This window comes from Littorina saxatilis, linkage group LG12 (assembly GCF_037325665.1).
Source record: "Littorina saxatilis isolate snail1 linkage group LG12, US_GU_Lsax_2.0, whole genome shotgun sequence".
Taxonomy (NCBI): Eukaryota; Metazoa; Mollusca; class Gastropoda; order Littorinimorpha; family Littorinidae; genus Littorina; species Littorina saxatilis.
Window position 1 is genome coordinate 84,991,798 of NC_090256.1, and position 27,769 is coordinate 85,019,566.

General features: G+C 42.3%; 1 protein-coding gene across 2 annotated transcripts; it reads right to left on the reverse strand.

Annotated features, from left to right (window-relative positions):
- Positions 1-700: 700 nt before the first annotated feature.
- LOC138983017 (coiled-coil domain-containing protein 125-like) lies at positions 701-27,762 on the reverse strand. 2 transcript variants are annotated; one of them, XM_070356416.1, is made up of 11 exons: positions 27,147-27,762; positions 24,971-25,032; positions 22,361-22,447; positions 20,959-21,030; positions 15,748-15,836; positions 14,352-14,434; positions 13,527-13,645; positions 12,304-12,414; positions 11,009-11,195; positions 10,101-10,213; positions 701-979 (listed from the first exon to the last, which is right to left on the reverse strand). In XM_070356416.1, exons 1-11 carry the CDS (start codon positions 27,664-27,666, stop codon positions 851-853), a joined length of 1,572 nt encoding a protein of 523 aa, XP_070212517.1. In that variant the 5' UTR covers positions 27,667-27,762; the 3' UTR covers positions 701-850. The 2 variants fall into 2 exon arrangements, with proteins under 2 accessions (XP_070212517.1, XP_070212518.1); XM_070356417.1 differs by lacking the exon at positions 15,748-15,836 and adding an exon at positions 20,208-20,293.
- Between the last annotated feature and the right edge of the window lie 7 nt (positions 27,763-27,769).

Here is a 27,769-nt window from a genome sequence, read left to right on the forward strand (position 1 = left end):
CCTCCTTTTTGAGACCTGATTTTCTCAAATTTTTGAAGGTCTTAAGGGGGGGTTCCACTGTCGCGGAAGTGAAACAAGTCAAGCCTCTTTCATTTCCCAGCTTACAGTCAAAACTACAGCTTGCAGCTATTTTTAGCCCCAACTCATTTTTGCTAGTTTACCAAACCTCTGAAGAAGAAAAATCTTGATTACAATTTTGTGCAAAGTACATATCATCAAAAATCAAACCTCCTTCGCTCCCATGTGAAGACAGATTGTTCAAGTCATAACACAGACTGTGCAAAAACAACATGTATCAAACCAGTACAAAATAACTCTCCCAAAAACATTTTCTCACAGTAAATGTGTGATATGAACACAGGAGTACGGTAAAGGCTGTCCATAATTGAGCCCGAAGTCGACTTCGCCCAGTCATTTTACCGAAAACTCAGAGCTAAAGCTCTGTGCGGCCAGTTTCGCAAAGTATACTTCGCGTCACCCAATTAAGGCAGGCACGGGAATTGTCCGCCGAAAGGCAAATTTCCGCCGATTTTTTTTTTGTTCCGCCAAAAAAGCAAAACTGTCCGCCGAAAAAAAATAAATAGGGGAGGCAAAAATGGTTCTGAAAACTGAATTTAATGGCAAACTTGGAGCTCAGATGACACCAAATTGCACAATTTGGGTTCTTTGGAGAATTTTTTCCGGGGGGGGGGGGGGGGGGGGGGGGCATGCCCCTGGACCCCCCCCCCTAGTGAGGCTTGGCGCATCACGCCGTCGACTTTGATATTACTGACAAATGTTCAGCCTTTTGTACTTTTTTCAATTCCCATGCCTGTAAGGACAAGCTTACGATGGATGACAAAAATGTCCTTCAACTGTGGTTGACGTCCCCGTCAGCTTCCGTCAGTGATTGTAGTTTGCGTTCTGTTTCTTGCAGCTTGGCTGTCAGCACTTGACCAGCAAGTTTCTGATGAACCAATGCCTCCTTCTTCTCATGTAGCTGAAACATCAAAGTAGAAGAAATTGATAATAATATGACATAATATTGATGTACATGTATCACCCAAACTTACTGTGGATTCGTGGTGTGTGTGTGTGTGTGTGTGTGTGTGTGTTTCCTTATTTATTTATATTGTTATTTATTTTTGTTTATTTAATTCTTCCGGGGTTTTTTCCTATTTCTTTTTACCCTTATTAATGTGAAATACAGTTAGTTTGTGTGCGTGTACCCTTGACATCCTATAACCACTTCTCTCCCCTGCATTTTCTTTCTGTTCCCAGAGTTCCTTCCCTTTTGTGTTTCCCTCCATCTTCTTTTCCAACCTTGTCCTTGTTCGCTCCGTCAGTGTTGTGTTTCCCTCCATCTTCTTGTCCAACCTTGTCCTTGTTCGCTCCGTCAGTGTTGTGTTTCCCTCCATCTTCTTGTCCAACCTTGTCCTTGTTCGCTCCGTCAGTGTTGTGTTTCCCTCCATCTTCTTGTCCAACCTTGTCCTTGTTCGCTCCGTCAGTGTTGTGTTTCCCTCCATCTTCTTGTCCAACCTTGTCCTTGTTCGCTCCGTCAGTGTTGTGTTTCCCTCCATCTTCTTGTCCAACCTTGTCCTTGTTCGCTCCGTCAGTGTTGTGTTTCCCTCCATCTTCTTGTCCAACCTTGTCCTTGTTCGCTCCGTCAGTGTTGTGTTTCCCTCCATCTTCTTGTCCAACCTTGTCCTTGTTCGCTCCGTCAGTGTTGTGTTTCCCTCCATCTTCTTGTCCAACCTTGTCCTTGTTCGCTCCGTCAGTGTTGTGTTTCCCTCCATCTTCTTGTCCAACCTTGTCCTTGTTCGCTCCGTCAGTGTTGTGTTTCCCTCCATCTTCTTGTCCAACCTTGTCCTTGTTCGCTCCGTCAGTGTTGTGTTTCCCTCCATCTTCTTGTCCAACCTTGTCCTTGTTCGCTCCGTCAGTGTTGTGTTTCCCTCCATCTTCTTGTCCAACCTTGTCCTTGTTCGCTCCGTCAGTGTTGTGTTTCCCTCCATCTTCTTGTCCAACCTTGTCCTTGTTCGCTCCGTCAGTGTTGTGTTTCCCTCCATCTTCTTGTCCAACCTTGTCCTTGTTCGCTCCGTCAGTGTTGTGTTTCCCTCCATCTTCTTGTCCAACCTTGTCCTTGTTCGGTCCGTCAGTGTTGTGTTTCCCTCCATCTTCTTGTCCAACCTTGTCCGTGTTCGCTCCGTCAGTGTTGTGTTTCCCTCCATCTTCTTGTCCAACCTTGTCCGTGTTCGCTCCGTCAGTGTTGTGTTTCCCTCCATCTTCTTGTCCAACCTTGTCCTTGTTCGCTCCGTCAGTGTTGTGTTTCCCTCCATCTTCTTGTCCAACCTTGTCCTTGTTCGCTCCGTCAGTGTTGTGTTTCCCTCCATCTTCTTGTCCAACCTTGTCCTTGTTCGCTCCGTCAGTGTTGTGTTTCCCTCCATCTTCTTGTCCAACCTTGTCCTTGTTCGCTCCGTCAGTGTTGTGTTTCCCTCCATCTTCTTGTCCAACCTTGTCCTTGTTCGCTCCGTCAGTGTTGTGTTTCCCTCCATCTTCTTGTCCAACCTTGTCCTTGTTCGCTCCGTCAGTGTTGTGTTTCCCTCCATCTTCTTGTCCAACCTTGTCCTTGTTCGCTCCGTCAGTGTTGTGTTTCCCTCCATATTCTTGTCCAACCTTGTCCTTGTTCGCTCCGTCAGTGTTGTGTTTCCCTCCATCTTCTTGTCCAACCTTGTCCTTGTTCGCTCCGTCAGTGTTGTGTTTCCCTCCATCTTCTTGTCCAACCTTGTCCTTGTTCGCTCCGTCAGTGTTGTGTTTCCCTCCATCTTCTTGTCCAACCTTGTCCTTGTTCGCTCCGTCAGTGTTGTGTTTCCCTCCATCTTCTTGTCCAACCTTGTCCTTGTTCGCTCCGTCAGTGTTGTGTTTCCCTCCATCTTCTTGTCCAACCTTGACCTTGTTCGCTCCGTCAGTGTTGTGTTTCCCTCCATCTTCTTGTCCAACCTTGTCCTTGTTCGCTCCGTCAGTGTTGTGTTTCCCTCCATCTTCTTGTCCAACCTTGTCCTTGTTCGCTCCGTCAGTGTTGTGTTTCCCTCCATCTTCTTGTCCAACCTTGTCCTTGTTCGCTCCGTCAGTGTTGTGTTTCCCTCCATCTTCTTGTCCAACCTTGACCTTGTTCGCTCCGTCAGTGTTGTGTTTCCCTCCATCTTCTTGTCCAACCTTGACCTTGTTCGCTCCGTCAGTGTTGTGTTTCCCTCCATCTTCTTGTCCAACCTTGTCCTTGTTCGCTCCGTCAGTGTTGTGTTTCCCTCCATCTTCTTGTCCAACCTTGTCCTTGTTCGCTCCGTCAGTGTTGTGTTTCCCTCCATCTTCTTGTCCAACCTTGTCCGTGTTCGCTCCGTCAGTGTTGTGTTTCCCTCCATCTTCTTGTCCAACCTTGACCTTGTTCGCTCCGTCAGTGTTGTGTTTCCCTCCATCTTCTTGTCCAACCTTGTCCTTGTTCGCTCCGTCAGTGTTGTGTTTCCCTCCATCTTCTTGTCCAACCTTGACCTTGTTCGCTCCGTCAGTGTTGTGTTTCCCTCCATCTTCTTGTCCAACCTTGTCCTTGTTCGCTCCGTCAGTGTTGTGTTTCCCTCCATCTTCTTGTCCAACCTTGTCCTTGTTCGCTCCGTCAGTGTTGTGTTTCCCTCCATCTTCTTGTCCAACCTTGTCCTTGTTCGCTCCGTCAGTGTTGTGTTTCCCTCCATCTTCTTGTCCAACCTTGTCCTTGTTCGCTCCGTCAGTGTTGTGTTTCCCTCCATCTTCTTGTCCAACCTTGTCCGTGTTCGCTCCGTCAGTGTTGTGTTTCCCTCCATCTTCTTGTCCAACCTTGACCTTGTTCGCTCCGTCAGTGTTGTGTTTCCCTCCATCTTCTTGTCCAACCTTGTCCTTGTTCGCTCCGTCAGTGTTGTGTTTCCCTCCATCTTCTTGTCCAACCTTGACCTTGTTCGCTCCGTCAGTGTTGTGTTTCCCTCCATCTTCTTGTCCAACCTTGTCCTTGTTCGCTCCGTCAGTGTTGTGTTTCCCTCCATCTTCTTGTCCAACCTTGACCTTGTTCGCTCCGTCAGTGTTGTGTTTCCCTCCATCTTCTTGTCCAACCTTGTCCTTGTTCGCTCCGTCAGTGTTGTGTTTCCCTCCATCTTCTTGTCCAACCTTGTCCTTGTTCGCTCCGTCAGTGTTGTGTTTCCCTCCATCTTCTTGTCCAACCTTGTCCTTGTTCGCTCCGTCAGTGTTGTGTTTCCCTCCATCTTCTTGTCCAACCTTGTCCTTGTTCGCTCCGTCAGTGTTGTGTTTCCCTCCATCTTCTTGTCCAACCTTGTCCTTGTTCGCTCCGTCAGTGTTGTGTTTCCCTCCATCTTCTTGTCCAACCTTGTCCTTGTTCGCTCCGTCAGTGTTGTGTTTCCCTCCATCTTCTTGTCCAACCTTGTCCTTGTTCGCTCCGTCAGTGTTGTGTTTCCCTCCATCTTCTTGTCCAACCTTGTCCTTGTTCGCTCCGTCAGTGTTGTGTTTCCCTCCATCTTCTTGTCCAACCTTGACCTTGTTCGCTCCGTCAGTGTTGTGTTTCCCTCCATCTTCTTGTCCAACCTTGTCCTTGTTCGCTCCGTCAGTGTTGTGTTTCCCTCCATCTTCTTGTCCAACCTTGTCCTTGTTCGCTCCGTCAGTGTTGTGTTTCCCTCCATCTTCTTGTCCAACCTTGTCCTTGTTCGCTCCGTCAGTGTTGTGTTTCCCTCCATCTTCTTGTCCAACCTTGTCCTTGTTCGCTCCGTCAGTGTTGTGTTTCCCTCCATCTTCTTGTCCAACCTTGTCCTTGTTCGCTCCGTCAGTGTTGTGTTTCCCTCCATCTTCTTGTCCAACCTTGTCCTTGTTCGCTCCGTCAGTGTTGTGTTTCCCTCCATCTTCTTGTCCAACCTTGTCCTTGTTCGCTCCGTCAGTGTTGTGTTTCCCTCCATCTTCTTGTCCAACCTTGTCCGTGTTCGCTCCGTCAGTGTTGTGTTTCCCTCCATCTTCTTGTCCAACCTTGACCTTGTTCGCTCCGTCAGTGTTGTGTTTCCCTCCATCTTCTTGTCCAACCTTGTCCTTGTTCGCTCCGTCAGTGTTGTGTTTCCCTCCATCTTCTTGTCCAACCTTGACCTTGTTCGCTCCGTCAGTGTTGTGTTTCCCTCCATCTTCTTGTCCAACCTTGTCCTTGTTCGCTCCGTCAGTGTTGTGTTTCCCTCCATCTTCTTGTCCAACCTTGTCCTTGTTCGCTCCGTCAGTGTTGTGTTTCCCTCCATCTTCTTGTCCAACCTTGTCCTTGTTCGCTCCGTCAGTGTTGTGTTTCCCTCCATCTTCTTGTCCAACCTTGTCCTTGTTCGCTCCGTCAGTGTTGTGTTTCCCTCCATCTTCTTGTCCAACCTTGTCCTTGTTCGCTCCGTCAGTGTTGTGTTTCCCTCCATCTTCTTGTCCAACCTTGTCCTTGTTCGCTCCGTCAGTGTTGTGTTTCCCTCCATCTTCTTGTCCAACCTTGTCCTTGTTCGCTCCGTCAGTGTTGTGTTTCCCTCCATCTTCTTGTCCAACCTTGTCCTTGTTCGCTCCGTCAGTGTTGTGTTTCCCTCCATCTTCTTGTCCAACCTTGTCCTTGTTCGCTCCGTCAGTGTTGTGTTTCCCTCCATCTTCTTGTCCAACCTTGTCCTTGTTCGCTCCGTCAGTGTTGTGTTTCCCTCCATCTTCTTGTCCAACCTTGTCCTTGTTCGCTCCGTCAGTGTTGTGTTTCCCTCCATCTTCTTGTCCAACCTTGTCCTTGTTCGCTCCGTCAGTGTTGTGTTTCCCTCCATCTTCTTGTCCAACCTTGTCCTTGTTCGCTCCGTCAGTGTTGTGTTTCCCTCCATCTTCTTGTCCAACCTTGTCCTTGTTCGCTCCGTCAGTGTTGTGTTTCCCTCCATCTTCTTGTCCAACCTTGTCCTTGTTCGCTCCGTCAGTGTTGTGTTTCCCTCCATCTTCTTGTCCAACCTTGTCCTTGTTCGCTCCGTCAGTGTTGTGTTTCCCTCCATCTTCTTGTCCAACCTTGTCCTTGTTCGCTCCGTCAGTGTTGTGTTTCCCTCCATCTTCTTGTCCAACCTTGTCCTTGTTCGCTCCGTCAGTGTTGTGTTTCCCTCCATCTTCTTGTCCAACCTTGTCCTTGTTCGCTCCGTCAGTGTTGTGTTTCCCTCCATCTTCTTGTCCAACCTTGTCCTTGTTCGCTCCGTCAGTGTTGTGTTTCCCTCCATCTTCTTGTCCAACCTTGTCCTTGTTCGCTCCGTCAGTGTTGTGTTTCCCTCCATCTTCTTGTCCAACCTTGTCCTTGTTCGCTCCGTCAGTGTTGTGTTTCCCTCCATCTTCTTGTCCAACCTTGTCCTTGTTCGCTCCGTCAGTGTTGTGTTTCCCTCCATCTTCTTGTCCAACCTTGTCCTTGTTCGCTCCGTCAGTGTTGTGTTTCCCTCCATCTTCTTGTCCAACCTTGTCCTTGTTCGCTCCGTCAGTGTTGTGTTTCCCTCCATCTTCTTGTCCAACCTTGTCCTTGTTCGCTCCGTCAGTGTTGTGTTTCCCTCCATCTTCTTGTCCAACCTTGACCTTGTTCGCTCCGTCAGTGTTGTGTTTCCCTCCATCTTCTTGTCCAACCTTGTCCTTGTTCGCTCCGTCAGTGTTGTGTTTCCCTCCATCTTCTTGTCCAACCTTGTCCTTGTTCGCTCCGTCAGTGTTGTGTTTCCCTCCATCTTCTTGTCCAACCTTGTCCTTGTTCGCTCCGTCAGTGTTGTGTTTCCCTCCATCTTCTTGTCCAACCTTGTCCTTGTTCGCTCCGTCAGTGTTGTGTTTCCCTCCATCTTCTTGTCCAACCTTGTCCTTGTTCGCTCCGTCAGTGTTGTGTTTCCCTCCATCTTCTTGTCCAACCTTGACCTTGTTCGCTCCGTCAGTGTTGTGTTTCCCTCCATCTTCTTGTCCAACCTTGTCCTTGTTCGCTCCGTCAGTGTTGTGTTTCCCTCCATCTTCTTGTCCAACCTTGTCCTTGTTCGCTCCGTCAGTGTTGTGTTTCCCTCCATCTTCTTGTCCAACCTTGTCCTTGTTCGCTCCGTCAGTGTTGTGTTTCCCTCCATCTTCTTTTCCAACCTTGTCCTTGTTCGCTCCGTCAGTGTTGTGTTTCCCTCCATCTTCTTGTCCAACCTTGTCCTTGTTCGCTCCGTCAGTGTTGTGTTTCCCTCCATCTTCTTGTCCAACCTTGTCCTTGTTCGCTCCGTCAGTGTTGTGTTTCCCTCCATCTTCTTGTCCAACCTTGTCCTTGTTCGCTCCGTCAGTGTTGTGTTTCCCTCCATCTTCTTGTCCAACCTTGTCCTTGTTCGCTCCGTCAGTGTTGTGTTTCCCTCCATCTTCTTGTCCAACCTTGTCCTTGTTCGCTCCGTCAGTGTTGTGTTTCCCTCCATCTTCTTGTCCAACCTTGACCTTGTTCGCTCCGTCAGTGTTGTGTTTCCCTCCATCTTCTTGTCCAACCTTGTCCTTGTTCGCTCCGTCAGTGTTGTGTTTCCCTCCATCTTCTTGTCCAACCTTGTCCTTGTTCGCTCCGTCAGTGTTGTGTTTCCCTCCATCTTCTTGTCCAACCTTGTCCTTGTTCGCTCCGTCAGTGTTGTGTTTCCCTCCATCTTCTTGTCCAACCTTGTCCTTGTTCGCTCCGTCAGTGTTGTGTTTCCCTCCATCTTCTTGTCCAACCTTGTCCTTGTTCGCTCCGTCAGTGTTGTGTTTCCCTCCATCTTCTTGTCCAACCTTGTCCTTGTTCGCTCCGTCAGTGTTGTGTTTCCCTCCATCTTCTTGTCCAACCTTGTCCTTGTTCGCTCCGTCAGTGTTGTGTTTCCCTCCATCTTCTTGTCCAACCTTGTCCTTGTTCGCTCCGTCAGTGTTGTGTTTCCCTCCATCTTCTTGTCCAACCTTGACCTTGTTCGCTCCGTCAGTGTTGTGTTTCCCTCCATCTTCTTGTCCAACCTTGTCCTTGTTCGCTCCGTCAGTGTTGTGTTTCCCTCCATCTTCTTGTCCAACCTTGTCCTTGTTCGCTCCGTCAGTGTTGTGTTTCCCTCCATCTTCTTGTCCAACCTTGACCTTGTTCGCTCCGTCAGTGTTGTGTTTCCCTCCATCTTCTTGTCCAACCTTGTCCTTGTTCGCTCCGTCAGTGTTGTGTTTCCCTCCATCTTCTTGTCCAACCTTGTCCTTGTTCGCTCCGTCAGTGTTGTGTTTCCCTCCATCTTCTTGTCCAACCTTGTCCTTGTTCGCTCCGTCAGTGTTGTGTTTCCCTCCATCTTCTTGTCCAACCTTGTCCTTGTTCGCTCCGTCAGTGTTGTGTTTCCCTCCATCTTCTTGTCCAACCTTGTCCTTGTTCGCTCCGCCAGTGTTGTGTTTCCCTCCATCTTCTTGTCCAACCTTGTCCTTGTTCGCTCCGTCAGTGTTGTGTTTCCCTCCATCTTCTTGTCCAACCTTGACCTTGTTCGCTCCGTCAGTGTTGTGTTTCCCTCCATCTTCTTGTCCAACCTTGACCTTGTTCGCTCCGTCAGTGTTGTGTTTCCCTCCATCTTCTTGTCCAACCTTGTCCTTGTTCGCTCCGTCAGTGTTGTGTTTCCCTCCATCTTCTTGTCCAACCTTGACCTTGTTCGCTCCGTCAGTGTTGTGTTTCCCTCCATCTTCTTGTCCAACCTTGTCCTTGTTAGCTCCGTCAGTGTTGCTTTTGCTTTTTGTTGTCCTTTGTTTTTGTCTGTTTCCTGATGAAGCTTTCTTGAGGTAAATTTGTATGATTGTGCTGTCCTTGTATCGGTGACTACAGAATTCCTTTGTTTTTCATACATAATATTTCTAGAGCGCATAAACCCATAGTTAACCCCAACTCAAAGCGCTTTACAATCATAAAAACATATCATTGCTTACATCTCTATTATAAAGTAAAACAACTTGACACAGAAATAATACTTTTTAAAGTTTTAAAACACACTCGCACACTTGCGCGCGAAAAAAACTACACCTTAAATCTTACATAAACCTGTACCGTAAACCTGCTACATGTATAAACTCACTGAACAAAATTCTTTCCCGAATCGTTAATAAGTTACTTCAAAATCTCATGGAGATTCTTTGCCTGGTGGGATGCAAAAGCCATTAAACAGTCAGCTCTCTGAGCATACAAAGTCAGAAAGTGAGCGTGTGTGTGCAATGACACAAACATGCAAGAGCACACACACACACACAAACACACACACCACAATATCCCTTGGGGGGGGGGGGGGGGGGGGGCCTTACCAGAAGAGAAAACAAGAAGAGCAAACGCTCGATCGAGTCACTTTCGCAGTTCTGAATATTATATGAGGCATCAGATGGACAGGAAGAAATTGCTATTCACAACACAATACAGATGTAAATAATTTGATGTAAAGAATAATCCTATAAAGTTTGAATCAAATCCGATGAATAGTTTCAGAGATATGATATTTCAATTTTTTTCCTTCAAGACATACCTGTGACCTTGAAAAAGGTCAAAGGTCACCAAAGCAGACGTCAAAGTGTAGAGGTCACTGGGAGTCACGTTCACATAAAATTTGAGCCCGGTCACTTTTATAGTTTCCGAGAAAAGCCCAACGTTAAGTTGTGTGTTGCCGAACAGAAAAGGCTAGTTATCTCCCTTGTTTTTCTGATAACGTTCGTAAAAGGCTACAGATGTAAATACTTTGATGTAAAGAATAATCCTACAAAGTTTCAATCACATCCGATGAACTTTGTCAAAGATATAAAATGTCTAATTTTTCCTTTGACGCTGACCTGTGACCTTGAAAAAGGTCAAAGGTCAACGAAACCATCGTTAAAGTGTAGAGGTCATTGGAGGTCACGACTAAACAAAATATGAGCCGGATCGCTTTGATAGTTTCCGAGAAAAGTCCAACGTTAAGGTGGTGTCTACGGACGGCCGGCCGGACGGCCGGCCGGACGGACGGCCGGACGGCCGGCCGGCCGGACAGACTAACACTGACCGATTACATAGAGTCACTTTTTCTCAAGTGACTCAAAAATGTTTTGGTAAAACTCGATACATGCACACTCCATCTCACCATTTCTGTAAGAAGTGTGACAAGCTCTGGCAAGGTGAGGCACCCCAGACTCTCTTTGCTGTGAAGCTGGGTGGTGTCCCCTCCGTCCTTGCTTTTCACAGGAGGGTAGTCATCTGAAAGGATACAAGAAGGCCTTTAAATTCTTCAATAAAACCAAGGGACTACGCAACAAACTTCAAAATCATGTGCGCGTGCACAAACACACACACACACATGCACGCATGCACGCACAAACACACACACACACACACTCAAACACACACAAATATGAATACAAGGTAATACTAAATTAAAGAAGGAACCTTGCATGAACAACAGCCATTGTCATACTGAAGGCTGCCAAAAATGTTATCAAAAACTTTATCGCAAAATGTGATCTCTCTGCTGCAGTCTGCGGGGGTTAATTGTAAGTAAACCATTCATTCATGTACCTTGTAGTCTGACTGGGGACTGTACATCTACATGTGTGTCACACTAAAACTTGGCCTGATCATCATCATCAACAACAACGACATACCAATACATGTACTCCAAATAGGATAAAAACTAGGTCTTGAGACTATTATCACATCTCTCTCATTCTGTGTCCTGACAAGAGTTTGGCTAAAGTTCTGCCATAGATCTGCATGAAGCCTGATTAGTTCAAAAATGGTATGCAGACCTTCTAGGACAACCATAACCAGCCGGTATTCAAATTCAAAGACAGTGGAACCCACCTTCAAGGACCCCCAAAAGGCAGAGAAAATCAGGTCATAAAAAGGAGGGAGTCTTACATTGGGGGGGTCTTAAACTGGGGAACTTTCCACTGTATAACAGGCAATTGACAGATTTAGCAAATTACATGTGGTGAGTTATGAGTCGGTCACCAAAAAGACCCGCTCCCCAGTTATCAAAGACAGCAAACTGACCATCAGCCAGGACGCTGAGCAGGAACTTGATGGCTGCCTTGGTTTTGACCGCCCTGGTAGGACAGGTAGCCATGCTGGCCAGTTGCTGCGTCATAGTGCGGCTTTTCTGCAACTGCTCTTCAAACGCCAGCCTGTAAGCGTCCACCGTCCTGTAGGCTTCATCGCGCCTCTGCAGCATTTGCTTTGCCTGAAAGAGAAAACAGGTGAGCTTGAACCAAAATGTTCTCAGAAGGTGGGGAAAAGTTGCTCATCAACCGCCTGTCTGTAGGCGTCTACTTGTATGCTTCAGCGCACCTCTGTAACATTGGCTTTGCCTGACACCGAAAACAGGAAAGTTCTGAACCAAAATTTTCACAGAAGGTGGGAGAAAAGTTGCTCTTCAAGCGCCAGTCTGTAGGCATCCACTGCCCTGTATGCTTCAGAGCACCTCTATAGCATGGGTTTTGCCCAAGACAAGAGGACAGAAACTTGAGTACATGTACCAACATGCTCAGGCTAGCTGAGGGATAAACTGCTCTTGAAACGCCAGCCTGTAGGAATCTACTGCCCTCTTGTATGCTTCCTCATGAGCCTTTGTAGCATTTGTTTTGCCTGAGACAAAAGGACAGAAACTTGAGTGCCAACACTTTCAGACTAGGTGAGGGATAAACTGCTCTTGAAACGCCAACCAGCCTGTAGCATCTGTTTTGTCTGAGACAAAAACTTGAGTACATGTACCAATACGTTCAGGCTAGGTGAGGGATAAACTGCTCTTGAAATGCCAGCATCTGTTTCGCCTGAGACAAAAGGACAGGAACTTGAGTACCAACATGTGCCAGCATGTAGGGATGTACTGCCCTGTAGTATGCTTTGTCATGCCTCTGTAGCATCTGTTTTTACTGAGATTATAAAACAAAACAGTTTAGCACCAATTTCTTAACAGTAAATGGAATGCTTGAATATCATTGTTGAATATCATAATAACTTAACAATTGTGGATATAAAACATGTTCTTGCAATGTAACACTTTATCAAAGACAATAACTTCAGAAAACCATTATTCAAAACATGACTATGGCCAGTCACAAAAACACAAAACTTAATGATACAATTTTTTGTTTAAAAGAAAGATTAATTTATGGAACGCTGAATTCAAGACGCATTAAAAAGCATTTAATATCACGTATTGTGTATTGAATTGAAACATTCACTAAATTTTGGGTTTTGAATCAACATGAAATAAATGAACCATTCCTGTTTTTTAGTATTGATTTTGGTAATTTATCTTTTTCAGAATTTAACAGTTTACAACTGACCTCTTCTCTCAGCCTGATGATTTCACGAGTCAGGTTTGCAGCGGCGTAGGCACAGCCACAGGGTTCCATTCCATTTGCCCCTCTGCACCGACACGCTCCCAGCACTGCAAGCTGTTTACGAACAAACATACAGGCCCGATTAAAATACAGAATTGCAACCAATTCCCCTTTCAAACTTTCCAGAATCTGAGAAAATCAGGTCTTGAATTTGAGGTAAATTGGTTGACATTATCAAGGCGAAGTTACTACATTTTGTCAAGCTGTCGAACTCACGGAATAAAACTGAACGCACTGCATGGATCGATTACTTAAATTTTAATTTTAATCAGCATTTTCAGATTTTTAATGACCAAACATATTAATTAATTTTTAAGCTTCAAAGCTAAAATGCTGCAATCCCATAGTCAGGGCTACGTCGAAGATTGCTTGGCTACAATTTCAATCAATTTGATCGAAAAATGCGAATGTGACAGCGCAGCCTCAACTTTCACAAAAAAAACAGATATGACGTCATCAAAGTTATTTATCAAAAAAATGAAAAAACTTCTGGGGATATCATTCTCAGGAACTCTCATGCAAAGTTTCATGGAGATCTGTTCAGTAGTTCTACACAGTAACTGTATACATATTCCTCCTACAGAGGTACCTGCGATGAAAGGACACCCTTGGGACCAGCCAAAAGTGTCCCTACATTGCAGGTGGCCTTTCATGACAGGTATACTTTGGTAGAAATAATATGAAAAGGGACAAGAGAAGGTGTCCTTATGGGAGGGTCCATAGATCACAGGTATAGCTGTATTTTCTTTTTCTATCCCTTCCTTTTCATTTTGTGGTTTCTAATTACCCTCTGTCACCTATACCTTTCGTTCAAGAACTTTTTTAAATTTTTCTCTTCTCCATATCTCCCAATGGTCTGATTCACTTTCTCCAATAACGTTTTCTCTTTCCTATATGTTTCTTTAGTCTGTTTCAAGGTTTCTCCCATCCAGTGGTCTGAATTGCTTTCTGCAATAACCTTTTCGTTTTTCTTACCCCCATATCTTCCAGTGGTCTGATCGTCTTTCAGCAATGACTTTTCCATTTTTCTCTTCCCCATATTTTCTAATATGGTTGAATTTGCTTTATCTAATAACTTCTTTCAGTAAGTTTTTCTTCCACAGGATTAAAAAAAATTACAGACAAAAGTCAACTGTGTGTACAGTTTTCTAAAGAAATACACTAACCTCAGTATTAGTATATTGTGAAAACTCCTCTTCTGAAGACTGGCTGTGGCACATCTCGTATTTGTTCCGCTCCTTGATGTCAAGAAGGGCTAAAAGCTCGTCTCGCTCGCGTCTTAATGCTGAATAATGTGAACATTTCATTATCCAATGATAAAAATACTGAAATATAATTCTAAGCGTATGCTGAATAATATGAACATTTCATTATCCAATGATAAAAATACTGAAATATAATTCTAAGCGTATGCTGAATAATATGAACATTTCATTATCCAATGATAAAAATACTGAAATATAATTCTAAGCGTTAAAATTGGGTATTGCATCAAACACTGAAGAAAAAGAAGAAAATGGGCACACAGCAACAGTACAATTTTGACATAAAACAATCAAATGTAACATATTGAAGGCACAATAATGAGACCAGTACTAGTACAAGAGTACTGCTCAAACCACTGACAATAATTGTTACGCCAAGGTGCTTTGTTGTTCTATACAAAATCTTATGTGACATAATATAAAAAGGAGCTGAATATTAGACATAAAGCGAGATGTTTCAATTAAGTTTCATTTTGCAGGGTGTTACCAGTAAATGCAATATTAAGTTTGAAAATAACACTTCTTCTAGATAGGACTGACACAAGCTGTTTCACGGAAATCACACCTTGTATCAGTACTGTATACATTCATTAAAAGACAATTATTTAAAACTTCTCCTGGATAAACTGACACAGACTCTTTCCTTTTTTTTGAAGGTCCGTTCCACTGTACTCGCTTACATCATGAACCAATTAATTTGTAAGCTGCTGAAGTGAGACAACTTACACATCCTGTGGGTGTTTGCTCGTCTCAGCTCTTCCGACCTCGCCTCCAGCTGGGCGTTCAGAAGTGCATTCTCCTGGCATACTCTACAGCACAATTTGAGTTAGAAATGTAAAATGAGCAATCAGTTGTTTAAAAAGTCCTTGAAAGTTCTTGTATATGAACATACAAATGTATGTTATCTTCTTCTAGCCAAAAACACAAGAGAAAAGCTCTCCCTAATTAACCCTTACACTGGTGCAATTCTGTAACACATGTTACATAGCCACTGGTGAATTAACAGAGAGAAAAATAAAGAAAAACGGTCATATAGGTTTTCGCATCCATGGGAGGTAATCGGAACCGACCAAACAGACTGAGCCAGTAGCGCGACATATGTCGTGACAACCAGGTGACAGTATACTTAAAGTAGCGCGACATATGTCGCGACAACCAGCCTAAGGGTTAAAAAGGGAACTATAATTTAATCAAATACAGCCATATAAAATGTCCTTGTTTATTAGAATTAATCTACTCCTCAGTCTCTTCTGTTTTTACTTTGAAATCTAAACCACAGTTCATTCATTCATCTTATCTTTTCTAGTCAACTGACGTTTCCTGCCAATAGTGCTTATTACCAAACTATTAACAGTCTAATATGTGCTTTTTTTACCCAAGGTCGCTCAAACGAATAATTCTCAAATAAACAAAAATCATACAACCAAACACAATTCAAAGATTGAGGAGAGAAAACTAATATCCAGAGATAATTTGCTCAGGTTAAAACAACTATAGAACTAAGGTGTAACATGCACTGGGCAAGAAATTGTTGCTTGGTACAGTATTCATACTATAATTCCTCTTACCCCCAACCAAAAACAAAGGCACAGATGTAAACCACTCAGCAATTTCCATCTTTCGAACATTGAGTTTCTAAATGCTAAAGTCAAGAGGTGATGTCTATTAATCAAATGTGCTATCAACAGTTGTTCACACTCGTAGTAAACCACACACACAAAAAAACAAATGTTTTTTCTTTTTTTGGGCAACAATTTATTTATAGAGTATTTGATAAGGAGAACGGTCTGCAGACAGAAAAAGCCTGGTGGAATACTGAGTTTTAAATGATGACAGACATAATTTTTCATGAGAAATCTTACACTGAATTTTTAAAGGCACAACAAAGTTCTACAAAGATGTTAGTACCTTCAACTAAACAAATCCCACAAAATACTTACCTCGTAGAGAAAATACAAAATCAAATACTATAAATTAGAATAAAGTACAAAAAAGAAGAATAACATAAAATATAAAATAAAAACATAATGTAAAAAAAATCAAATAAAAAAATGCATGTTACATTTCTTTTTAAATAAATACAATACAAACACACAGTGTCAATCCATGGTCTGCACTTTACCTCAGGTATCTTCGCTGCATTGTCTCCCTGGGAGTCTCCCCCAAAATCAACCCACAATCAGCCACCACCAAGCAAGCGCCTTCACCATTCTACACCCACAGTGCAAAACACTTGATCATGGCATTTGATTCATGTTCATCATTATTTATAAACGAGTTCAGTGGTACCTGCGATAAACGAACACGGCCTTGGGACTATAACTGCCTCTTAACCACCTTCACCCACAGTACAAAACAGTGGTCACATGGTATTTTACCATTTATGATAAACACAAATAGTTGTGCAGTGAGACCCCTCTCCTGAGACCTCAAACAAACAAATAGTTGTGCAGTGAGACCCCTCTCCTGAGACCTCAAACAAACAAAGAGTTGTGCAGTGAGACCCCTCTCCTGAGACCTCAAACAGGAAATCAGGTCTTAACAAGGAGGGGATCCTAAAATGGAGGTAAAAGTACAGACGTTATGAACAAAATTTAAATCTAATTAAAAACAAAGGTGTTTAAAGGGGGAAGACTCTTCTTCTTCTTCTGCGTTCGTGGGCTGAAACTCCCACGTACACTCATGTTTTTTGCACGAGTGGAATTTTACGTGTATGACCGTTTTTTACCCCGCCATTTAGGCAGCCATACGCCGTTTTCGGAGGAAGCATGCTGGGTATTTTCGTGTTTCTATAACCCACCGAACTCTGACATGGATTACAGGATCTTTTTTGTGCGCACTTGGTCTTGTGTTTGCGTGAACACACGGGGGTGTTCGGACACCGAGGAGAGTCTGCACACAAAGTTGACTCTGAGAAATAAATCTCCCGCCGAACGTGGAGACGAACTCACGCTGACAGCGACCAACTGGATACAAATCCAGCGCGCTACCGACTGAGCTACATCCCTGCCCTGGAAGACTCAAATTGGAGGATCTTATAAAAAAAATTAAAAAAGTGGAGTTGCACTGTATCTGGGCAGCATTTTATAAAAGGTAATTATTTTGGTAAATACAATAGACAACAGATGGAGTCCTTTACTGGGAGGTGTCCTCTCAACTGAGTGTTCACACATTGCAGGCACCACTGCCCAAGGTCAAACATTGAGCGAAGACAAAATTAGGTTAGTGAAGTACACAAATTTCAGTGAAGAAAATTAAGTGTCCCAAAAATTAAGTACAGGAAAAAAAGTGTACTAAACTTGCATTGTATTATGAAGTCTTTTCAGGAACAAGAAGTATTAAGTGTATTTGATCAGCATGACAATATTAAGAACCGAGCAGCCTTGAATTGTCACACTGACTGCATAAACAACAGCAAGAGAATTAAATAGATCATGCAATGCCAAGGCACTGCATACCCCCAGCGAAGGACAAATCAAATTCTCTCTCTCTCTCTCTCTCTCTCTCTCTCTCTCTCTCTCTCTCTCTCTCTCTCTCTCTCTCTCTCTCTCTCTCTCTCTCTCTCTCTCTCTCTCTCTCTCTCTCTCTCTCTCTCTCTCTCGCTCTCTCTCTCTCTCTCTCTCTCCCCTTTCTCTTTCTTTCTCTCTCTCTTTCTCTCTCTCACACACACACACACTCACACACACACACACTCACACACACACAAACCCCAAGTCACACACACACACACACATACACACACATACACACACACATACACACACATACACACACACACACGGTGCACTCAAATATTGAAATACAGACAAACACACACATGCCACGCGCACGGGAAAAAAAGCCCCAGAGAGGGGATGACGTCACGAACATTTCTCATAAACATTTCTCAAGTCGATTACAGTATAGCGTTTGTGGGACACATGTACCTCCAGCTTCGCTGGGATAAAGGAGGGAGGGGGGATAATTATGAGCACAGGCACACACACAGAGACATTGCAGGATGAAGAGATGGAGGGGGAGAGAGAGAGAGACAGTTGTGGAGAGAGCTCGAGAGAGAGAGAGTTTCAGAGAGAAGGAGATGTCTGAGGACATTATTTCTTAAACCAGTGAGTGTCACAATTTGAGTACAAAAACAAAATGAAAGACTGATAAATACAAAAGAACAAATTGAAAAGGCCCCTAAAATAAACAAAGTCTTAGAACGAACTCAAGTTCTATGCTGCAAAGAAAAGTGGTAATCCAGAAGTATTTGTTTTGTAGTGAATAAAATTATAACTACAAAAAAGAGAAGAGTCATTACATTTACAAACAGAAGTAAACTGAAAAAGCAAGATGACACAACCTAATCTGTCATTAGCACACTCTTCATGCACAAATAGTATATCAGTATAAGAAAGAGAATAAAACAGAATTCATGCATGCGTAAAACTCTGTAATGTGTTGTGCAAGTGTTCTTCCCCCCTATTTGTCCCATTCCCTCAGTATCTACGAGCCATCCCGTTCTCTCAGATCCTCCTCTGAAAAACTCCTTCGCATCCCCAAAACCAGGACCAAGACCTTTGGTGAAAGAACCTTTAGGTACCAGATTCCGACCGTCTGGAACTCGCTTCCAAGTTCTATCCGTGATTCCAGCAGCCTTTCCTCCTTCAAAACCCAACTCAAAACATACCTGTTTCGTAAAGCCTTTGCTTAGCCTGAGTAGACTCTCCAAAACTCTATTCTGTTTTGGAACTCTCTACCCTGTATGTGCTTTATGGTCTCTTTGTCAATGGTACAGTCGAACCCACTTAAAACGAACACGCTAGTTACGAATTTTGACTTATAACGTATTAGTTTTAAGTTCCCAACTGAATACCTCTTTCTTCATGCTTAAAAAAAATGCTTAAAACGAATTCTTTATAACGAATTTATGCTTATAACGAGCACTTTTTGGATTCCCAAGCATGCATAATGTCTGTAATTTACTCACTCTTATGACGAAATCTTTAAACTCGTCCCGAGATCGACATATCATGGGAATTTGAGAAGTTTGAATACATGTGTCAAAGTCTTCCCTTGCGTCGACTGCTTGAACCATTGCTCAACCGATCACTGAATAAAGTTAAACTGATTACACTGTACTCACAAAACAATTTCAAATTTAGAATCAAAGTGATTGATAGCTCAGACACTGAACATGAATGACTGACTGACGTTTATTTCCTTCGCGAATACCAAAAACGAAACATCAATGTTTTGAACGGGAGCCATTGCCAAAAAATATAGATGCCAGAGTGGTTTCCCTTGGACAAGGGAAACCACACTCTCAACGTTTGCGTTCGCCGGTTCGCGATAGTTTATCAGTCAGTCAGTGCTTTCGATTTGGATTTGAACATCATGTTGCAACAAAAAAAAACACAACTAAATTGGCCAAGGTACGTTTGCTACCCGTCGCCAAGGTAAGTGATTCCGGACAAATGATAGGAACACCGCGAATGTGGACAGTGTCAGTGTGTGCGTGTGTGTGACCAAAAACGTAACAACTGGATGAAACATCTGTGTGCTCACTCTCACTCAAACTCAACAATCATCACTCAACATGAGACACCCATGAACATGTAACTGAATATGTCACTTTGTCTAAACGTGAAGCAGCATGAAAGTTGCGAAAGAAACAAATAAAAGTCAAATTGAAACACCATAAAATGTACAAGACTTAAAAAAAATAAATAAATAAATAAAAAAAAAATCAATCAATTTTCTTAATACGAATTTTGGTTAAGACGAACTTTTTTTCCGATCCCCAGTGATTCGTCTTAAGCGAGTTCGACTGTATGTTTGTGTGTGCGCATGCGTGCGTGTGTGTGTGTGTGTGTGTGTGTGCGTGTGTGTGTGTGTGTGTGTGTGTACTTTTAACATTGTACGCTAAGTTTTGCTTAGTGCTTGGGTTCTTGGTGTTATGTCTCAGTTAAATGTATGCTTTGTATGCTTGTTGATTTGTGCTAGTTTATTCTATAATGAATTTGTAAAGCGCCTGGAGCCAATTGATGGGACTCGCGCTATAGAAAAGTTATTTATTATTATTATTATTATTATTATTATTATTATTCTGCAATGTATCACCACCAAGTGTGATTAATTTCTGTTAAAATGACCCCAATGACTTCTTTTTTCGTATATATACCTATAAAGAAACCTCAAAGAACCTTTCAACTAAATTCCTGTGAATGCATACATGTGCAAGTAGTAAAACTATGTTTATAAAGGTTGTAGGACTTAGAGGAAAACAAAAATAGAAAATAGAAAAATGCTGCAGATATACAGGGTCAAAAGTTCCCTCCCCCCCCCCCCCTCAAAAAAAAAATTACACACAAAATCGGACTTACCTGACTCTCTTAACTTCTTTATTAAAACATATCACTTGAAAAAATCTTAACAGTTAATCAAATCATTCATTCCTAAATCCTACAACCTATAGGAAGAAATTAGCAACAAAACAAAAACCTCACACAAAACCCACGTTGTCACCAAATGGAAAACTAAGTGCACAACCCCAACAGCCAAAGACCAGCACACTAGATGCAGAATGAACGCAAACGTTACCGGTCAAAGCGTTGCGCCCATGTTTGCTGACTGTCTTGGAACGACGACTCTCGGAACTGCAGTTCAAACTGCAGTTTGTTCACCTCCTGTGGAAAACATGCAGCAAAAAAATGCATGCCTAACTCTCAGCAAAGCAGGTTATCTTTTTAAAGCAATTTTATGCAGACCAAGTGAGTTGTCTAAGAAGCTTTTCTGATCTAAAAATTGTTTCAAGCTATGCACCGTGTATGAGAGGAAACTACAGCTTTTTTTTCTGTGTGTGAGTGTGTGTGTGTGTAATGTGTGTGTGTGTGTGTGTGTGTGTGTGTGTGTGTGTGTGTGTGTGTATGTGTGTGTGTGTCATTGTGTGTGTGTACAATGTATGAGCTATGCACAAGAAAGCATCTATGCATAAAAATGTGTGCATGCAGCTATGTGTGCATGAGTGTCAACACAAGTACTCATGTGTGACATAAATGCCTGCTGAGAATGGTTTACTGTAAGTGTAACAGATTTGTTTGTATGTGCCGGTCCTTATGATTTGGCACTGCATTCATATTCAAACTTCTATCTGATATAAACGGCTGACCCATTAATACATGGCAAACATGATCATTCAGCAAAACACTAACAACATGCAAAGGAAATCAAAGCATGACACCATTTCTGCTTCATTTTCATACATTCGTATTAGTTCTGTTGCACGCCAAACAAGATGCAGTTTCACTATCACTCAGAGCTACTTCATCAGGCATGAGCAAAAAAAACTAACCTCTGCTAGTTTCAAACTTGCTTCTTTGGCTTTCAGTTCATTTGTGAAATGCTCATGGTTGTTCTCTTCTGCCTGCAGCACACACCCAAAAAAACACAAACAAATCATACATTAATGTTTTGACACACACAAACATACACCCACCACTGACAGACATGCAACAAACACACACACACACACACACACACACACACACACACACACACACACACACACACACACACACACACATAAGCAAAAACAGACTGAGCAGACAAACATACAAAGAGACAGACACACACGAACAAACGCAACAGAAAAACACAGACGCACACACACACACACACACCCTGCAAACTAAAGCATTCAACCCATCCATGTATAAACTTGATCCTCCCCCCAAACTTCAGTGGAACAGGGATGACGATTGCCATCAACAGTTGTTCAAACGCCAACTTTTATGGGTATATCTTGACGCATTTGCTGAAGCACATTATTATTTTTTTGAAATTCCCATTGTAGAACAAACTTATCTGTCAGTTTATGTTTATTCATGTAAATTCAAGAATTATTCAGGAATTATCCGTGAATTATTCATAACCATTTCGACAGGGAACAATGCACAAAATCATGATACATGTATCTAAAGTACGGGTACAGTGACGTACTGAACACACAAGCTTTTCATATTCTTCTGCGTTGCTCAAGGTTGTCCTTAGCTCATTGTCTGACCTGGTACGGATATGTAAACACAGTCACTTTAAATTCAGTCGCTTCCTGTAACGTCGATCTAACGCCTACAATGTTGATACACAGTTACTACAATTCTGAGTGACCTGCTGCAGCACAGCTGGTCTCGGCTAAGGCCAAAAAAAAAAAGGTCTGTTTACGGTAACATAGGCCCAAAAAATAGGGTCGGTAGGTCGGGATTTTTTTTTCTCCAAAAAACCATATTTTTACGTTATTTTGCCAAAAAAACAAAGATTTTTTTTTCTCCTTTTCCCCAAATGCCAAAAAAAAAGTATAGGGTCGCGCGAAAAAAATAGGGTCGGTCGGGTTACCGTAAACAGACCTTTTTTTTTTTTGGCCTAAATAAAATTGGTCAGTTAACATAGGTGGGGTAGAATTGTTAATTGAGCCTGAAGTTGAATTTTTGAAGACTTCACGAAGTCTATTTATCAAAAAATCAGTGCCAAAGCTTTGTGCAGCCAGCTTGGTGAAGTCGACTTCACCCAATAAATAACAGGCCTAAGAGCTTTATTTTACTCTCTGGATCACCTTATGATTGTGAAGTTATGGTGAGAGTTTTGCGTGCAACACAATGTCTTACCCTGCCTAAGTGGGTGCAATGAGGGCGTATTTTAGGGTCGATTAAGCTATCAATAATCAACAATATACTGGAATAGTGTAAAGTGTCACCTACCTGTTTCTTGAGAATGTTGATGGCATTGTACTTGGCATCCAGACGCTGCTTGCAGACCTCCAAGTCCTGCTTGAGCTCCTCCACTTCCTGTTCCAGACAAGCAATCCTGCCTTCATACACTTTCATCGTTCACCTAGCCTTGTGTAACTCTTCTCTCTCTAAACATTAAACACTTCTATCAAAGTACTGCTGTATTTATCTAACTCGTTACTCTCTTTTCTCTAAATAAAATGGATTCAAAGCTTCATCACAGTTTTGCTGTCCTAGGTAGCTCACTCAAGGAGTAACTTTCTTGTTTTGGATGCAATGTTTTCTCCCTTGATCTCATTCGTCGCTGTGTTCACCTAAACTGCAACTCTTCTCTCTCCATCACATTGTTTCAACCCGCCATTCACAGCATTGTAATCAGACTACTGGCCGCATACTGTTGCTTTCATGGCCAAATCTAACAAGTGGCTTGGAGCTGCAGATGGTGCTGAGATGTCACACATTGCGCTGACAGTGTTAACCTTTCACCTGACGCTTAGCTAGTTACCACAATGAGCCTGCATGACACAGAAACTCTCAGCTGAACAGGATTTAGGGCCTTGAAAAGAGTACATGTGACAGCTTGGGTCCCCCTGTTAAGACTTCCAAAAATGCAAAATGATCAGGACTCCTAAAAAGGAGGGAGTCTTAAAATGGAGGCAAACTTACAGAGCTATGGCCTGTTATGAACAGGAAATCTGACAAATCAAGGTCTTAAAAAGGGAGTAGCCTTAAATGGGGGGGTCAGGGGGGGCTCTTATAAAGGGCCCGCAATTTAAGTACATATATGCAGTGCAAGCAAAAGTTAGCGGATTGCACCCAATTGATCCCACCCACCATTTTCCCTGAGTAAATATTTGAGCAGCACAGAATTCAGGGCAATATTTTACATTGTGGGAGTTTTAAATGTTCATGGCGCCTTATTTCAGGTTTAAATACTGTCGAATACAGGGAAATCTATGTTTTATTTTTAAGACCTCAACAAATCTGAACAATATTAGGTCTTATGAAGCATGCAGTATTAAAAGAGTGTATGAAGATAGCGATCTATGGAAACAAGGTCTTAAAAAAGAGGAGATATTGAAATGGAGTGTCTGAAAATGGTGGTTTCACTGTAATGAAAAATACATTCAAATCAATCAGTTTTTACAACTACAACTGCAAATCAAAGATACACGTAAAGCTACCCGAGTCTAATACCTGAGCCAATTTTACCTTCTGACATTGAACATATCATTCTAAAAGTAATGCAAAGCACATTCTGAACTGTAATTAAATTCAATTGCTATGCATACCAACTGCAATTCATAATGAGAAATTCATCTCATTAAAATTAAGTCTGTGCAATATTAACAGCTGACACATTCAAAATATTTCCAACACAAAATATGTCGGGGTTGTGAACAATTAACACATCAAGCCAAATTACACACATCAGAATAATCAATAAAGGATGATGTACGTAGCACAATGCACAACACCAACTCAAAAGGGTGAGCAGCAAAGTCATACATTGACCAAAGTGCTGGGAAATTTAGCAACGCTTTGGTGTTTGTAGGGGGGAAAGGATGCTCATGAGGCAAGCAATTATTCACTGTGCAAGTAATTTACACTTGTTACAAATGCAAGCACCTGCTACCACATGACACAGCTGTTTCTGTCAATTAATTATCATTCTAGTTCTACTACTGTACCTTAAAAGTGTGGTTTCATTACACTGTGACAATGTTTCCATTTTGTTTTACACTCTGCTTTTCTTAATTCATCTTTTCGATCTATTCAAACTATATCCTTGTGGACGTCATTTGTTTCAGTCTTAGCAACATTTTTGACTCTGAAAGCGCGTGCAAACATGTATTTGTGTGCATCTATAGCTTTCTTCTTCTTCTTCTGCGTTCGTGGGCTGAAACTCCCACGTACACTCGTGTTTTTTGCACGAGTGGAATTTTACGTGTATGACCGTTTTTTACCCCGCCATTCTGGCAGCCATACGCCGTTTTCGGAGGAAGCATGCTGGGTATTTTCGTGTTTCTATAACCCACCGAACTCTGACATGGATTACAGGATCTTTTTCGTGCGCACTTGGTCTTGTGCTTGCGTGTACACACGGGGGGTGTTCGGACACCGAGGAGAGTCTGCACACAAAGTTGACTCTGAGAAATAAATCTCTCACCGAACGTGGGGACGAACTCACGCTGACAGCGGCCAACTGGATACAAATCCAGCGCGCTACCGACTGAGCTACATCCCCGCCCTACCTATAGCTTTAATACTTTGTCTGCACATCATTAGTTTTTAAACTCCAGCGTCCATGCCTTTGCGGTTACCAACTCTGCATACTTTTAAGATCATACTGGCAAATAGTTAAATGACAGTTTGTTCTCATTCTCAGCTATACTTAAAATTAGCTTTATCGATACATTTTTTTCTTTTGTCCCCTCTCTCTGCCAGCGTTAAACATTCAAGTGGATTTTTGTTTGAAAAAAAGAAGAAGAACTCAAGAAGTAGACTTTGAAGTTTGATCATTCTTTTATTTTTTATCATCATAAAAATGCAAACATTTAAGTCCACAAAATGAGTTACCTCAACAGCTGCCCATAACCTTCTGTCAATCTCTTCACTTGATAAGGCTTTCTTCCCTGCTTCTGAAAAGCACAGAGGAGAAATTAATACAGCAGACTGAAAGTAAAATAAAACAACTTCAAAATGCTTATAAATCATTCTGAATAGGAGAATCGACAGTAGTTTCAAAGAAATCCACTGCGTCATTGTTGACTGCTCATGCAAATTGTAATTTACACATATATATATGTATTATATAATATATATATACATACATACAGGGTTTAACCTGGGAGAAAAAGGCGATGGGACATTTGTCCCCCTTAACTAAATTCCGATGGGACATAGTCGAAGGCAAGAAACGCCAAAGAGGCCTGTACGCGTTTTTCACCAATGATGCAAAATGGTGCAATACATACCTGTCAAGTCCTACGCATTCTGCGTAATTCTTACGGTTTTTCGGTGTTTTTTGGGTCCTACGTCGTATACCTCAAACCATACGCATTTTCAGCATTTAAAAAAAAAAATAAAATAAAAATTCTGGCATGGACTGCCGTTCATTCATTTCTGAGGAGGAGCTTGCACCAGCCACACAACTGAAGTTCTGGCATGATGTGCGCCAGTTCTACGTGGCAGTGTGTGAGGAAAATGTTGAATAAATTTCCATTTAGCAGTGAAACCCTGCAACACCTTCAAGTGCTGGATCACAGTCTGGGAGCTGACACACTGACTGCCTTCTTACAGGTCAAAATTAACTCTGATGCATGCTGCCATGATTTTAAGGTGACTGGCAGCATGATTGACAAAGCAAAGATTTGCACAGATGAATACAACAAAGAACACAAGTGACAAGTGACAAAAAAAATGAACGAACAAGAGTGCAGTGTAAATGTATTACATGTAGTGGTAAATAAAGAGCAGTTTGTGTAGAAAGGAATTTATGTGTTTTACTTTTAGTTTGCGAAAAACAATCTGATTGGTTTAGTGTGTATGCGTGAGAAGTTGAATTTGTGCGTTTAACCACATCCTGATCCACGCATTAACTATGGTTTTTGATCCCCAACTATGGTTTCTTATGCCATTTACTATGGTCAGAGGCCAAAAGTACTTGACAGGTATGGCAATATATATATTGTGCCAAATTAGCTCCTATATCGTATTATCCATGTATGTGTGTGTGTGTGTGTTTATGTGTGTATGTGTAATCCAAAGTAAAGTGTACATTTTGTGGCATAGTGGTACGTAATCTCAATGCGCCCTTTGACGCACTGAAGGGAATTGTGATGGGACATTTTCAGATTTAAAGCGCCAATGGCGCTGGGCGCATTAGTAAATGAAACTATATATATCATAATATATAGTATTAGTACGTGTACGAGTACGTGTACGTACTGTGCACCAGTTGAAATGGCATAAATCAGACATACGCAAGATATTAATAATTACCTCAGCATTGAAACAAAAGATTTTACCTGTTCTAGATAGATAATTAGGGTCAGAAAACCACATGGAAATTATCAATATAAATAACACTTGTAAGACATACGCAAGATATTAGTTAGGCCTAAAAAAAAAATAGGTGTGGTTACGGTAACCCGACCTACCCTATTTTTAGGGGCCGATCCTATAACTTTTTATTACATTTGTCAAAACAAAAAAAAACCACGAGTGCAGAAAACGCAATGAAAGCGAAAGCGCCCGAGTCGCACACTTATTTCCCTGTCAAGTAGGTTTAATTTGTACACATTAGAAAAAAAAGTAAAAACAAAATAAAAAGTGATTGCCTACCTACCTACCCTATTTTTTTTGGCTATGTTACCGTAACCACACCTATTATTTTTTTTGGCCTTATTACCTGGAAACAAAAGATTTAACCTGTTCTCGACAAATAATTTATAAGACTTTTTCCTACTAGTACTATACGCTGAATTTTCATCAATTTTTTTAAATTGGTACATTAAGGTTTTGTTGGATCGATTTTGAGGGTACCCTGATTTGAGCAGCGCATATCACATTACCCCCAATTACAAAAAGACGAGTGCAGAAAGTGAGAAACCAAGTAATATTTGACCAAAACAAAAAACCGAATTGACCTTCTTGTAGAACTTCAATTGCTGACACACACAAAAATATATTTCCATGCACACAAAGAACAAACCACCTGTCATTTGGCCTGTACTGTACGTATTCCACTTACCATCGGTGGGTGTGTTGTCTCCATCCAAACTACACGAGTGCTTTTCTATAATGCTGCCCAAATTTTGTTCATACAACTTTTTTTGCTGCCTAAGAGAAGTACCATAGGGTACATCAGCATATGAAGGAAAATATTCCTCACTTCCTCCATTTCTACTCTCGTCGCCTGATTTGGAAGACTTGGAATTACTTTCTGATTTTCTTCTTGATTTATCCTTTTGGGCGGATTTCAGCTTGCTTTGAGCCTTATCATCTGTATGGTTCTCCTCAACGCTTGATGATCGGCTTTTGCTGTCACGGCGTGCGACGTCGTCAGAATAGTCTTTTCCCCCAGAAGCTAGCGGCTTGTGTTTACACTTCTCAAACGACTCCGGTGAGTCTGACTGTGACAGAACTTCCAACTCGTAGCGCAAGGAAGCAGACGATCTAGAGTTTTCACCGAGCCCTAGATCTCCACATATCATATTGAACGCATCGTCAGGTGCAAAGTCTGAGTTATCATCGCTCGTTGGTCCTTCCATTTCAGGGTCCTTTGGTCAAAATTGATGGAAAAACTTCGTCAACTCCTCATCTTGTTGATAGTGGTGGTCGTGTCTTTAACCCCGGAAGTGGAAGCGAGGTGAA